Here is a 15,523-nt window from a genome sequence, read left to right as displayed (position 1 = left end):
AATCACTGAGTTCTGACAGTACACATAACTAACAGTGCCTTTGAACAACTGCTTTACTTCTAATATACCTAAGCCTCAGCATTTGCACAACTCCTAACAAAACTGAAAGGATTTGTTAAAAGCTCAAAAGAAAATTTGGCCTGTACATGCAGTTTTCATTACATACCTCTAAGTGAAATTCACCAGAAGTTTACAGCCATTCTGCATATATAAATAGAAAGCCAATATTTTCCCAGTCTATTCCCATTTACATTTGAACAACAGCAGTTATACTGAAAAGTGACTTCTATTTTCTTACCGCTAACTGCTGCATGTTGCTTCAGATACTCCCTTCTGACATTTATGTTCTTCACAAGGCATTGTCTAGCGTGAGCTCTTCTCTCTTTCACCGGATCTTTTGCACACAATGCACAAATGGCCATATATTCTAGTGGCAGCCGGAGTCTAGAAAGGCCTTTGTGAAGTTTCTGAGCAAATATTTGTCTCACTTGGTAACATTCATCCTATTAAAACAAAACAAATTGTAACAGTAAACTTTCAGAAAAGTAACACAGACTCTGGAATGAAACATAAAAGGCTGAGTAAATATGCCAAAATCAGTTACAGACCTTGCAGCCCATAGAAATGGCTCCCATCTTTTAAGAATGTCTTTTTATTCTAATTCAGAAGGATTAGATTGAATAATCAGTTGAATTTTCCCTGAAGGTCTGGAGGAATGTTAAGGCTCAGAAACCTTAGGCAAATTTTACACTCAAAACCCAAGGCCTAATTTAGCATAGTACTTAGGCATGAAGTTAATAAAATTGCTTCCAATGTGACTGCTTGCTTCGCAGAACCGAAGTTAAAGATTTGCACTGAAACAGCATTTAGCTACCAGTGAATATTATTTTGATTTTACCACTGCAGTTTCATAAATTTTTCTCAAACCATTAATACTAGAAACTGAATAAAATTCAACAGAGTAAGATAAAGGTCATGTGCTTAAGAGAGTACTAAGCATTTCTATTATAATGTGGAAACCTGGAAGCCAAGACAGATCACAGAGGAGAGTAACGTGTCCACTAGTTGTCAAAGTACACAAAGTAAAATAATATGAACAAAAGTAACCCGCATATTTCAAGACATCATTCAATATACCAAACACCATTTAGTCACACAGGCCAAGAAAGGTTAGTAGAAGCAGTCATGGAAAACAGTTATGAGACAATATACAAAAATGGACAGCCTATCACAAATGAGACCACCAGTACAGCTTGACATATTTAACCTGCCAAAACAAAGGTCAAGGCTATCTCTAAATATGAAGAAAAACATTAGCAGGAATAACCAGCTATTTTATTTAAATGACAATACTGAAACCAGAAAAAATTTAGAGGGTTCCAGCCATCAAATTACCAACAGGGAGAGTAGAGAGAAAACCTAACCTTCGGTAACACGGAATCTGCTAAATTCCTGAACAGGATGAAAGATGCTGTATACTGGATAAGACTAGCTCCACCTCCTCTACCTCCCCCCATCCAGAAAATATTCAAACCCCATTTTCACTCTAGGCTCCAAGGTGTAGTCATCTTTTGCAGAGTCATTACGAATCCCTGAAATGTTTTCCGTAGCCAGAGCTGACTGATGCAGCTGCAGCCACCCAAGACTACAAACCTGGCCTGTAACACCCCCCTCAAGATCCACTGCCTCTTTATATAACCTATCTTCACTGCAAATCCACCCCCCAGCAAAAGGCTAACATACAGCCCTCTCCTCCTGCTCATTGACACTACTTAAGTCCAAAGCCTTCTTAAAGCTCAGAACAGACCTGTGCCTTGTAGCTGCACTGAAAAAAAAAAAAGCAAGCTTGACTCAGAGGACCAAGGAAGGCACAGTTCAGATGGCATTGTGTGGCACAAATTGGAAGGATTTTTATTTATTTTTATCTCCTAAATTAGAGAAAAACCTTAAATTCAGGTCAGTGCACTAGTTCACTGCTGGGAAGGGGGACCAAACTCAGTCCAGTCCTACATTTTTAACAGCATACAACTAAAACCCACACATAGCCCACTTTCACCTATTTGCTCTCTGAATTGAAGGAAGCCAATAGAAGGAAACCTAAGAAAGTTTTTACACTTGAAACTTAAGCAATCTAAAAAATTTATTCAAATAACAATTAAAACAGCTATTTCAATAGCAAAGCTTAATAAATCTTATATCTGATCCTGAAGTCTGTTAAATACTGAAGCACTTAACACTATGCTTTGTTATTTTCTATTTCATTCAATATGAAGTTTTGCTGTCATCTGAATTTGTTCTGCAGATGAAAGGATGTAACTACTGGTGAGGTTACAGGTTTGGCCAAATGTGTGCATAACTTATTTTAGAAATGACTACAGCTACATGCATTTAATCATCATGAATTCTCTGTTCTCCAGTGCAACCTTAATAGAGCAGTGAGCAATAACATTTAATTGTGTGTTCTGCACTCTAATCATTTTACATTACCTACACACTATTACAAAACAACAGTCTCAGAAAAAATACAACAGCCAGCACAGAACCATAGCAGAACTTGTGCAACCATTACGAACCTTAAAAAGAAATCAAACTTTTCCTTTTGTTTAATCTGTTTCCTGATCTGTCCACTTAAGAAAATTTGCTATAAATTAAATTATGGCATATCAGAGCTGGCCTTGATGCCATGTGGACATTCTGACTTGTGACTAGACATGATAGTGTTAAAAAGGAATAAACTCTCAGAATGATATTAAGTGTCCGCCTTCAATAAACAGATTCTAATGCTAAACATTCTAAGCATACATATATATGCAAACATCTGAAAAACTCGGATATATGGATGGCTGTCTCTGGGAGATTAATAACAGTACCACTTAAAGTGCAAAAGTTACAATAGTGCCAACAGTTCCAGAAACCATTATAATTACTCTGCATGTGAGGATCTGAACTCAGTGGACTGGCAGGGAAAAAGGAAACTGAAGAAAATGTCAAGAAGATCTAGAAAAGTTATTTATATATAAATAAGTACACAAAATCCATTGGGAACCTCAGAGGGAAATGGAGGGAGACTTTCTGTCTTGATAGAGCTTACAATCTAAATTTTGGTAAACATAAAATGAGAAGGTCACAAAAAGACAAAGAAATCTCAGTAAATGGGGAGAAGAATGACAAAAGTCATATTATAGTAAGGCATGATATTAAAGTATTTTTTAATCTTGATGATCCTATTAACTGCTTTTCATTTAAATCTCATCTCTGAAAATTCCCTTTCAAAAATTCAGGATAGATGAGCTTTGAGACCCAAAAGTAGCAAAAAAGGTGACCATACATGTGGATACCAATATCCACAAACAGCTAAGACAGATACAGCTGGAAAATAAAAAGTGAAAAAGAAAACAAGAGAGACAACCAAATGATGGAGGGCAAGGAACTTATACCTGATACACTGAGAAGAGTGTCAAACGAATGAAGAAAAATTCTGATAGAAGAGAACTGCAAGATTAACATTTAGCATATTTATAATTTCTAGAACAGAAACATATCTTATTTGTCATTACAGTAAGTGGTTATTTTCCCCTCTTCCAGTTTTGTTCTGAAGTGTAAAAACCTTTAAAATTAGTTTTGACATACGGCTAATACCACTATTAATTTTTGAGACAGGAAGACTGAAGAGCATCAGTCCTATCTTGGGGTACAAGGACCTTCAATTATTAGCACTGAATTTCTGCTGCATTTTTGTTAGACTTGGAGCAAAACTTAAAAAATTACATGGACAGATCATTTCCTTTGGTTTTCATAGCATGTGGGAACTGAGGAAAGGCTCTTCTCATATGGGACACAGAAGTTCAAGAGCTACACAAGTTTTATTAAATCGATACACAAGCTTAATATGGACAGTCTTATTCCAGTATATGAATGATTTTTCTAACCTAACTATACCCCATTTCCAAAGAACTTAACTTAAAAAGGCACTCCTATACCAAAAAAACAATATTCATATAGGAACTATACTGTACACTTTTTAATATTAAATGTCAATTTCAAATATCCTGACACTTAAAATGTGTTTGAGCTTTTAAAACCAGGGACAGGAGTTAAGGTCTAGAATGGAATATCATTTGTCCTGACATCTTCTGGAAGAGATTGCTTCCAGAGGATCTCTTGACTTTTGTAAAGCCAGTAAAATACCAGCAGTTGCATGAGTACCACATACATGAATCCCTCCATGATCTCCTTACTCCTTTTGGGCTTACTAGGATATACAGGAGGGGAAGTGATGGCGGGGACAGGAGGAAGAAATTAATTTCTGAAGAATTTACAAGGTTTACGAGACAGGAACATAGAAGATTTCTGCATTTCTGCTTATATTCTGAAAATTATTTCCCTATGACCTTGGGCTCACAGGCGGAAATCAAAGACAATGACTCCCTACATCTACTGAGAAATCCTTCCTATCTCTTAATATCTAAAGAACGGCAACTCTCTCTGCAGACCTCAGAGTCCCAAGTACATTCTACCAAGGTTTCAAGAAGCCAACATCTTTAATGTCACCACAGTCTGAAGTACCTTATATCATCTTGTTTCAGCTTTTAATAATGTCATAATGCAGCTGGGGTATTACTTTAAAAGAATATTGAATTCCTTGATTCAATATTCTAACACCTCACTACTTCAAGTTACCATTCCCCTACTGGGTGGTATTGGGGTACTGGGTATATTGGTATACTGGGTAGAACTATAGACAGATTTTCTCTAACAAGACAGTTTCAGGATTATGTAGGGAAAAAATAAATTCATGTCAAGTCTAAGGGTTTTGCATAAAATCAGAGATTAGCAGCAGTATCCACAACATACAGAATGAACAACACACACACTCAGATATTTGCTGATATCCACACTTCATACCCAGTTTCCTTACATTTATGGCTAGCGCACACAGCTGGTACTGTTCTAAGGTGATGATTTCATGGTAACAAGGTTCCTGTGCCAGCTTCACAATAGCACTCCCAGCAGCCAGCCTCAAGCGAGACATATCAGGTTTACTGAAAAATAAGGACATAGATATGAGGGTTAATTAAATATATACATATATATAAATAATTATTTGACTTAATTAGATCCCATTAAGTTTGCATTGTTGAAAAACAGGCATTTAAAAAAGAAGGAAAAATTGTCTGGACTCTGCTTTCCCTTTTCAAAACAACCACAGAAGTAATTTGAAACCAAAAGTAGTTTCCAGGCCACCACATTTCAGAGGCTATTACCACAAACCCATTACATTGCACCAACTTTGCAATGAAAATACTCCTTGGAATTTCCTAGAAGTTTCACATGCATGTGGTCCAGTTTTAATTATGCACTGGATCAGCACGGTCCAAATGGTCCTTCAGAAGCCTAATTCGACCAGCAAGATACTTCTGTCAAGCATCCTGATATTCCTTTATCTACGGTTCCTGCCAAAGTAGCCGCCCAGGGCTAGTCCCCGGAGTTGCCAAACCTATTCCAGCAATGATAGCTCAAGATCCATGCTGTACCTCAACACATATTAAGATTAATCAAGTATTATGATAGAAATACAATTCCTAAGATGATGTCAAAAAGTATGTGGGAAGTAAAAGTTTTTCAACATGTTGAAAGTAGTTTTACTTGACTTGCACACCCAAATTGCATTCCCACATACCAAAAAACTCTAAACATTTTCATCTTTTCATATCAAAAGATGAATGGATTCATCTATAACCTACTACCATATTTACAAAGGTCATCAGACTATCAAAAGTATCTTCACATGGCCTTTACAAACTGACAACCATTTAATTTGTGCATTAATAAACTTAGTTTAACTTTTAGTGGTTTTAGAAAATTCATTTCAGTAAACTATTACTTCTGCCTTACTTCAGTTCAAACAGTAAAAAAAGGTATTAAGATGTTTTATGCCTCCTTGTTATTAAAGCATTACTTCTGAATAGAACTCATTCATAAATACAGCTTTTTCCTCTAATAAGTTGGAGTAGGAACCAAGGTTTATTCTTACTTATAAACAAACATTTATTCAGGGAGAATAAATAGTGTTTAACTCCTTAATCATTTGCCCTTTATCCTTAGGAACAGAAACTACTTAGTCTTAAATCCATTATCATTAAAACTACATAAAGCATTTCAACAACAAGAAAAAAAGCCACTGTCAAATACAGTTAGAGCATGAGATAAAAATAGCTGAAACTTTTAAACCTCAAAACTATCTAGTCAGGCTTTACATATTTCTCAGTATTTCATGGAAATCAAAACTTTTCAAAAAACACATAAATCATGATTAAACAGATGACAAGACAAAAGGTGCACAGACTTTCAAACAGGGCATAAAGACGAACACGGTAATTTTTACTTCTTAAATGTTAAATTTTACTTTAAATTGCATCTACTGAGGTAAGTGAAGCCAATAAAAATTCAACTTTTGCACTCCAATGACAATTTAGTAATAATGACCTGCTATTACAGAATGAGTAAGCCGAAGGGAAGGATAAAATTAAGAACTTCAATCTTACTCAGCTTTGGCAGCGGTAACGTTTAATTCTGAAAACTGAATTAAAGAGACTTCACATAAATTAGCTAAATCTTTAAGGAGTATGTGTCATATTTGTATCACAGAAATATCCACAAGCATGTACGCAGGGAGGAGGAAGAGGACAGTGTCAGTAGTGAGTGTCATTCTTGCAACTAAAGATGACAATCAGATCCTTCTTATTCCCCAAGAGAAATATGCTAGAAAAAAATACCACTCTTAATTGAGGATTTATTTTGATCAAACTGTTATAGTCAAAAGCTTTCTGATCTAACTTATTCCAAAACATGCAGTTTTTAAGGTTGAAATAAAAATTTCAGTCCGATATAAATGTAGTTTTCAATCTCTTCTAATCATTTTGAAAGTTAGTACCATAGATGCCTTTGTCCTAACTAGTTATTAGAAGCTTCCCAAGAACTAAAAGGGGGACCTGGACATTTATTTTCCAGATTGCTACTACCATCTCTGAACACCAGATATTTGAAACGAGAACAGAAGTGCAACCCCAGGGAAATATGTTATCAAATGGAAGACACTTAGTCTTAATTAAGGTGGTAGGCTGCACAAAGATAATCTAAATAAATGCATCTTGAAAACACGTCTGGTGCATAATCAGCTATCTTCTCTCACTTCACAAACCAGTAGTTAACTTTTTTTCCACAGAAGGCAAATGCCAGTGTCCAATTTTGTAAGCATCTTCCACGTTCCACAAGACAAGAAGTTCTTCCTTAATACAAGGTCTTTGACACTGTTGCATGTCAGATGGTACAGCAGATTATAGCATAAAACTACAAAGCTATAAAAGCCAAAGTATTTAAGTCATTTTCCTCTTGGTAAACTTCAACTTGAGGAAAACACAGATAGCATTTCAGAAAAATCTCAATTCAGATTTATACCTAATATCAAAACTTTCTGCACCAGCTGGTGTCCCCCAATAGTCAAATACTCTTCTCTTATGCTTATTATAGGTTAAAGTTGAATCCCATTACAAAGAAGGCATGTAAGATTAAACTGTTTTACTTAACCAGAAATAGAAAATTAGTACCATCTTGAGTTTAAAATTTATAAAACTGGTTTTGATTTATAAAAATCAAAAATAAAGACCTGGAAAGGACCCTTGAGATATATTTTACTAAACCAGTTCAAGATTAATTAAACTATTTCTGACACTGGTAAATTTAACCTATGTGCACTAACATTTCAAAGCAATTATTGTCTAAAAATTACAAGTAATTCAAAAAAGTCAACAATGTCATTACTTCAAAGTGAGAGGATGAACAGCAGTACAGGTTTTTTTGTTTTGTTTTGTTTGTGTTTTTTTTTTCCTCTCTCTCCAAGTGCAGCCTCGTCTTTACCTGAGATTCTGGGCTTGAATCATGCTTTGAAATTTAATAAATCCCTTTCCCTTACACTGTCACTGAAAAGTACAGTTGTGTAGATTTAGAAAGGAAGACGGAAGCAGTCATTTTTACAGTTGATGGAGAAATACTCCAGAAATTGCTCTAGAAATTTTTGTACAAACTGCTAACAATGTGAAACACTAAGATTAGAGCATTTTATAATGCCAAAACAAATGGCATGAAAAACAAGACCACGACAACAGGATAATCAGCCCACATGAGACTGAACATCTGAAACCCACCCCTTTCAGTTAACTGAACTATCTTTAGCAAATTATACATTATTGTTTAAAAGAGAAATAAAAGCCACGAACACAAAAACTGACTCTACACAGGATGACATCAGATCCAGCACAGTTTAGCAGGTTAGGTGCTGTATTGCACAGACACAGTTTTAATTTTTCCAAAACCCACCTAACCTGGAAGGAACAGTGTCAGATTTGCATAGTAGGGACCACTTAGCAGTAAGCACTGCCAGACAGAAGATATCATCATGTTCTCAATGGGTAAAGAAAAAGGGTCAGGGCAGCGTCAGTTAGACACCAGCAAGCTCCATGCAGAACTAATGCACATGAAACATGATCTCTAATGCTTCAGGTTTTGGGAGTACTTGCTAGTGTAGGCACTATAGCTCACACAAATGGAGACAATGCAGATCTGTACTGCATACAACTTACAGCTTTCCCAGACTTGAAAAAGCAGACATCCATTTGAGAAGCTCTGAATAGATCCTGCTATATCCTGTGCAAGTATCACAGGCTAACAGCTATTCAGAAGGCACTCAAAGACCAGACAGTGATCAGAGGAACCCAGAGATCAGGATCCAGAAAGACAGAAATTAAGGCGGGGAAATGAGACACCCTAATTTATCTGCATGAGCTAGCTACCCCTAAGACCAAACCTGAACTATTAAGCCACTGCTGCCCCTATTAAAAAATACACTAAGGCAATTTAACAGAAGAAATTATCTCTAGAAGGTTTTGCAAATAAAGGGGGAACTACAGAAATTATTATGAGATGCCTGGGGGGAGTTTCAGGATTAAACAAGAGTATGTTGGGACTTACCATGGGATGTTTACTGGAAGGGACAAAGGCAGGGACAGAGAGAGATCAAGGCTGATAAAGAAGGAAAAAGTGAGGGAAGTGAAGAGGACAAGGGTATAAAAGGGGTCTGTCACATGTAAGCAGGGCTGCTGCTCAGAAGGCCCATCCGACCAAGCCCTGCATTTGATCACTGCAGTCTGTCCTACGCTCAACTCTATTTTTCAGCATTTTCTATGCAACTCTACTCTCTATTCTGTGTGGGAGAGAGGAGGGGGGAAGGTGGGGTGCGAGAGAGACAGCTCCACTAGCAAACTTCAACCTGGACTAGCTGGCGAATAAGACAAAGCCAAATACAGGAAAGACCAGTGAAGGGGGACTTTCCTTGAGCATCAGTCCTTAGGATGGCACTACTTGCACTGCTTTATGTGGGTACCTATGAAGAGACTGTCCTCCTGCTTACATTTACCTGTTTGTGGCTGGCTGTGTGTGCACTCCCCTTCCCCCATTTGGAAATTGCACCCAGCCTTGCTATTGGCTAGACCTGGAAACTGGAATAAGGAGCAGCCTCATCTCCATCAGACCAGGAGACAAGGAATCCCCTGGGTCCTCCTGTCCAGCAGATTCAGGTATCCTTAAAAAGTAGTAAAGCCTGAAGAGAACTGTAATAAATTACTCCAGCTTGACCCAAACTGCCTCTAACACAGAGCAGCTCACATGTCACTGCAGCTGTCTCCCTGCACTAAGCATCCCAGCACCATCATTAGCTTGAATAACAGAGAGCTGATCACATTACTATATATAGTTTCTATCATTATTTATAGTTTTGAGTACAAAAAAAGTGGGTAAAACCTGTATTTCAAAAAGGTGCACTGTATGGCATCATCACTCCAAGTGTGATAACGTGCAGGGACTAAGGAACTGACAATGTTCACTGCTGACTGGATAAGCCAGCTTCCAACAAAGTGGTCCCAGCAGGTATGCTGAAAAACTAGATCTACTGTCATTTTTTTACACTTACTGACACAATCCAGCTACGCCATATTGAAAAAGCTTCCACAGACACAATTTTCAATATGTTTGGCAAACAGTAATGGCTGACAACTTGTCACTTCTGCTACAGCAGAGGATTAAAAAGTTAACATGAAAAACAGTAAGTTGTCTAACAACCACCTAAAAGGAATTTATATATTAGGAGTTAATGCTCTTTATACATTTCCTTCTTCTTTCCCTTTTAGTGTCCTCAAGGGAAGAGAGGCTGCCCTTCAAGCAGAAGTGCCTTTTCTTAAGTACCAGGTATTCCCACCTGTTTTCCCGCAATATGCTGTTATTTATTAGAAAACCTTCCTATCAGCCTTTGGCACATGCAACAGTTTGTCCATCGGCAAGGGCAAGCTGCACAAAAACTTAAAACCAATTTACAGTGGGAAAGAGGAAGTGACTCAGTTTATTCTTGCAATATGAGTAATAGCCCTTCAAAGAAGGGGATAAAGCAAAGATAAAAACATTAAAATACTGCTATATCATAGTTACAAAGTTAATTAAAAAAAAAAAAAACTAACACTCAAACTTTCATGTAGAAATTCAGCCAAGCTTGCTATTAGTTCCTACAAAATTAAATAAGATGTATATAAATTGTTAAGCAGTCTAACATAATAGTTTAAGTACTACTTTGACTAAAATGTGTGCATTCTCCCCCAGCATCTCAGACATCAAGAAGTTACCATCTGTTTTGTACCTAATTTTCCCCTGTTCTGTCAAGTCTCCATCACTGTGCAATATTGTTGTTAGCAACCTCAGAGTAGATGTTCCTGATTTACTGTGGTTGTTCTTCATTCCTAGCAACCATCGAACCATCATCTTGATGGCCTGAATCTGAAAGAAATTGAGAAATGGGAGAATCAAATCACATTATGTGCCTTATTTTTAAAATAATTTATATCTTAGTTTAATCATACTGCATTTTCCAAGTAGTTTTTATTACCGAGAACACTAGCCTGTGAAAGCTGCAAAACATCATGTACAATATTGTACACCCTACTGAAAGATAACTAAGGCATACTCTCACAAAGAAAGCAAGTTTTCACCAAGTGTCAAGCAAATGAAAATCATACAACCTCTAGTTAACAGTTTGAACAATTTCTTCCACTAATCAATCACATCTTCTGTCCTGTGAAAACTTTATCTTAATTGACATTATAGCTATTAAATACTGTGGAATAGGCAAAACAGTTTATACTTGTTAACAAAATATTACTTATATGAAAATCTGTTTTGCATTTTAATAACTCCTGTGCTTAAACAAGCCCTATATATTTTTTAATATATGCAATATTTAGATATAAAATTATTTAAGAAATATAAATTAAAAACATTTCATAGACATTGTGACTGTTTGTTTATCAACCTATATTAAAGATAACCAGGTCCTGGAAAAGTGTGTTTCTTTCATGGCTGTTTAAAGAAAAGAGTCAAAGCCTACTACTTAAGATAACTGTCCTTTTCCAGAGGAAACATTAGGTATTTTGAGGCAAGCTTCTAAAAGCATACAGGATCCAGCCACCATGAAACACTGAACAATTTCACACATACTCCGTTAGTGAAAACAAAGCATGAACTTGAAGATTAAGCTCTTTTTAGTATCTGAATCCTTCTGTCTTATAATTTTCCTCAAATTTGAGAGCAGAGACAAAGGAACAGAAAGAGTATCATCTTACGGCATAATAAAAATGTTCATCTGAATCAAGTAGACATCCCTGAAAAGAAATGAAATTCAAAACACAGAATTCAAGAGCTCTGCAAAAACTATGATAAATACAGAAAAAAATTAGAAGCTAGGATTGGAAGGAATCTCCTGGGTGCTGAATCCAGTTACTTTCTTTTAATATAGATGTTTTTGTACACAGTATCTTAGAATTTTCTCTTTAGCAGAAAAGGCAATTGTAATATGTTTACATCAAACATTTGTAATATTACTGAAGCTCTCCAATTTTTTATATGGAAGAGATCAACTATATGATCAAAACGGTCATCTTCAGATCCTAAAATTCTTTGATTATAATCCTTAACCAAGTTTATTTTTAGCACTGCAGCTCAGCTACTCCGGCTACAGTACTAATCCTACTTGTAACACCAGCAGGAGGCAGGACGTCAGTCACTCAAGAACTCAAAATTCATATATAGTTTGTGGAACAGAACTGAAGCTCATTTTTGCCCTAAACTTCAATGGATCTTCCACTGAAATAGCTGTTAAGTTCCAACAAGATGATCTGGCTTATAATAATAATTGCTCTTTCGACAGTTTTATCAGTTCAATTTCTTATTGCCACAACCAGTACCAATATCGCTACTGCTTCCCATTTGTTGGGGAGAGAGAAACAGGCTAGCTCTATTTGATAGTCAAGTAAATGGTGCATAAGTCAGCTCCACTCCTAGAACTGTCTAACTGCATTGATACAGGACTGTTGTGCATACAAATTCAGCCAGGGCACAGTCACATGCTAACTTGCACCAGTACATCTCTGGTCAGCTCTTGATCACTCTCAGCTTTTGCTTCTCTCTTCCTCCTTCACCCCAATTTACTGTCAGGGTCCATTCTAGTCTTTCTTGCATGCAGCAAATGCTAAGCCCACTTCCTCCACAATTTTGTTCTGCTCCCATGCTGTTCCTTATTTCTCTGCTAGCTTTAATGATGCTATGATGACACTCCAGCAACCCTTCAGAATTAACATATTCCCATGAAATTAGTATGAGACATGAGAATTCCCCAGTCACTACATTTCACTACCTGAAGACTTAAACATAACATGAGTTTACATTGTCCTCATGTTTTAAGTTTTCTCTTCGCAGTCACATAGGATAACTATCAAAGGATAGTTCAGGCTGGAAGGAGTTGTCAGGAGGTTTCCAGTTCAAACTCCTGCTCAAACAGGGTCAGCTATGAAGTCAAACCAGGTTGTTCCAGGTTTTATACAATTTGGTCTTGAAAGACTCCAGGGATGGAAACTGAACAGCCTTTCTGGGCAACTTGTTCCACTGCCTGACCATTCTCACAGCGATAAAGTTTTTTTCCTTATATCCAGTCTGAACCTCCCTTGTTTCAATTTATGCCCCATGAGCCTAGAATCCTCCTCTAAGATTAAAAATGAAGGTTTAGATTCTATACAACACAAAAACCATCAGGAAAGTCAAAATACTACAATGGACACAACCATCCAAAAGGCCATAAATGATTCCCTTGTACTAGATATAGGAGCACAACACAAATTAGGTGTATTTTAAGTGCAAGCAAAAATGATAGGATGTGATAATTTCTTTCTAAAATGGTGAGTTTAGCACAATAAGTCTCTGACTTGGCATATGAGAAAATTGGGTTCAAATCCTAGCTTTACATAAACATTCAGCAGTGTGCAAGTATTGATTTTGTAAAAAACACAAAAATTAACATAAAAATGATAAGTGATTAAAAAAATGAAAAGTGATAAAAAATAGCTGCAGAATAATTGTAGCCCTTTTCTCTGACCTAGGGTTATCATCATGTCTCCCTTGTAAAGGTATAAGGACCAACCATTCCATGCAGCAGTCCTGGAAAACAGTCCTAGAAACAATGTCTCCCTACTTAATCATCATTACAACAGCAGCTAGCAGAGGTTTCTCTTCAACACAAAAACACGTTTCACAGAGATTACACAGTTTTTCAAAATCATTTAAAATGTACAGTAAACTGTACAGCTTATTTCTCTAGACTGCGCAACTATTGCGCAAATAGGAAGAATACCCTTGCTGTAGTCAGATAAGCAGAGAGATAACAAACCAATTCCAACCATAGCCGAATGTTTCCAATAACGAGTTCTGTACCAAGCTGGAAATCAAAGTGCTTACTAAATTGGCAGACAAGGCACCATTACGCTACAAAGAGTTTAACAAACCTGTGAGAGAAGGTATAGAACTTAAAACTATCAGAGCAACTTTACTCAAAATGCATGAAATAGAAACAGCTGCTATAATTAACTTTGAAACAGCATGCTACAAAGATGTGCATCTTTCTAATTATGGAAGAAAATGTGGAAGCATAATCTACCTCTGCAGAAAGTGGACATAGAATCTACCTTCTAAAGAGAATTTAAAAAACAAAACAAAACAACAGACATAGGATGTATTTTCCACAGAATAAGTCTATTTCTGACTGAGAGGGGGGGAAAAAAAAAAAGTGGAAGAATACATTACCGAGCTTAGAAATGGCAATAAACTTAATCCAAACCAAGAACAAGCTTGAGGTGACTTTTAAGCAGAAATTGTAGGAAACATTTCAAAGCTTAAAAAAATTTTTTCTCTAAGTTTTTCTCTAATATACATTGCTCTTCTCTGTGTACAATGTAACATATTTACTCTCTGTGAAAACTGACAAATGCAAAAGCAGCTTTTTCCTTATTCCAAGACACCACTATAAGTTTTTGGAATGTCTTCAGAATTCCAATGAAAAGTATAAAGTTTAAACAAGTCTCTATGGTATTTAAGTTAAGCAGAAGTAATTAAGTGTGATGATATCTGGCATATTTAACTTTTGCTCACCAAACATAGGACCATAATAAGAATTCAGTAAGGTATATATGCAAATTTATTTACAAAATCTTCTCTCTTGGCAATCCAACCTCTCTATTCTAATAGAGTCCTTAATTCAAAAACAGTTTCTTTTTAACTTTTAGAAGCTGACAAGGAAATAGAGAAAAGCAGCTGACAGTTTTAGGAATCTTGACATTTAACTATTACACACAATCATAGAAAGACATATTAAGTGCTACTTACTTTAACAAGTGTTTCGGGAGAAACTTCTTCATCTGGAACCCAAAGTTTTGTTGTCTTTTTCCCTGGAAGCTAAACCAAATTTTACATTTTGTTATATTATTGTTACTTCACTGAAACCTGCTGTAATCTCCTCTGTCTTGTTTGCTTCTATAAACAATACAGAAGCACTTACTGGTTATTTTTATGCCTTTTGTACTTTACAGAAGTGACCAGCACAGAAGTGAGGTAATATTCTTACCTCACTATTCAAATATCAGCAAATTTAATAGTAGTAACAAGTTTGGTTTGTTTTTTTTTTAAATTATTTCCTGAAAACTGTGGCTTTAGAGTGCAAGATACATAATAGCTGTTGCTCTGAAAATAATGTTCATTTTCAATCTCCAGTAGATTGGGACCTCAAGTGCATAATTTTAGACAGTTAATTACCTCCCTAAATGTAGTTGGCAATATGTAAGTATTTTTTAACTTTATAATCACTATCAATACAGAATTATCAAACAAATTAAGAATCACAGTCTTGCATTTAAACAGCGTGTTTTAGTTTCAAATGTTTTAGTTTCAAAATACTTCCTAAAAATCATAACTTGCTTGTTTAAGACAAGAGACAAAGTGAGTGAAGCCAACAACAAAATTTCCCATTTTAACAAAGGGCAGGACACAGGTGATAATTAACTTGTCATTTTTGTAATGACTACAAAATTAGTACTACCACCTT

At 36.1% G+C, this 15,523-nt stretch overlaps 1 protein-coding gene across 4 annotated transcripts in view; it reads right to left on the bottom strand.

Annotated features, from left to right (window-relative positions):
• Positions 1-15,523, bottom strand: part of PDS5B (PDS5 cohesin associated factor B) — a 111,082-nt gene that overhangs the window by 23,776 nt on the left and 71,783 nt on the right. For all 4 annotated transcript variants that reach the window (XM_067291137.1, XM_067291145.1, XM_067291140.1 and 1 more), the window contains 4 exons: positions 14,809-14,877; positions 10,742-10,878; positions 4,919-5,042; positions 299-503 (listed from right to left, as the gene is read on the bottom strand). In XM_067291137.1, coding sequence (XP_067147238.1) covers positions 299-503; positions 4,919-5,042; positions 10,742-10,878; positions 14,809-14,877 — 535 coding nt within the window. The remainder of the gene's footprint in view (positions 1-298; positions 504-4,918; positions 5,043-10,741; positions 10,879-14,808; positions 14,878-15,523) is intronic.

Source organism: Apteryx mantelli, chromosome 1, assembly GCF_036417845.1.
Source record: "Apteryx mantelli isolate bAptMan1 chromosome 1, bAptMan1.hap1, whole genome shotgun sequence".
Taxonomy (NCBI): domain Eukaryota; kingdom Metazoa; phylum Chordata; class Aves; order Apterygiformes; family Apterygidae; genus Apteryx; species Apteryx mantelli.
Note: the sequence above shows the minus strand (reverse complement) of the source record. Positions and strands in the feature narration are given on the sequence as shown.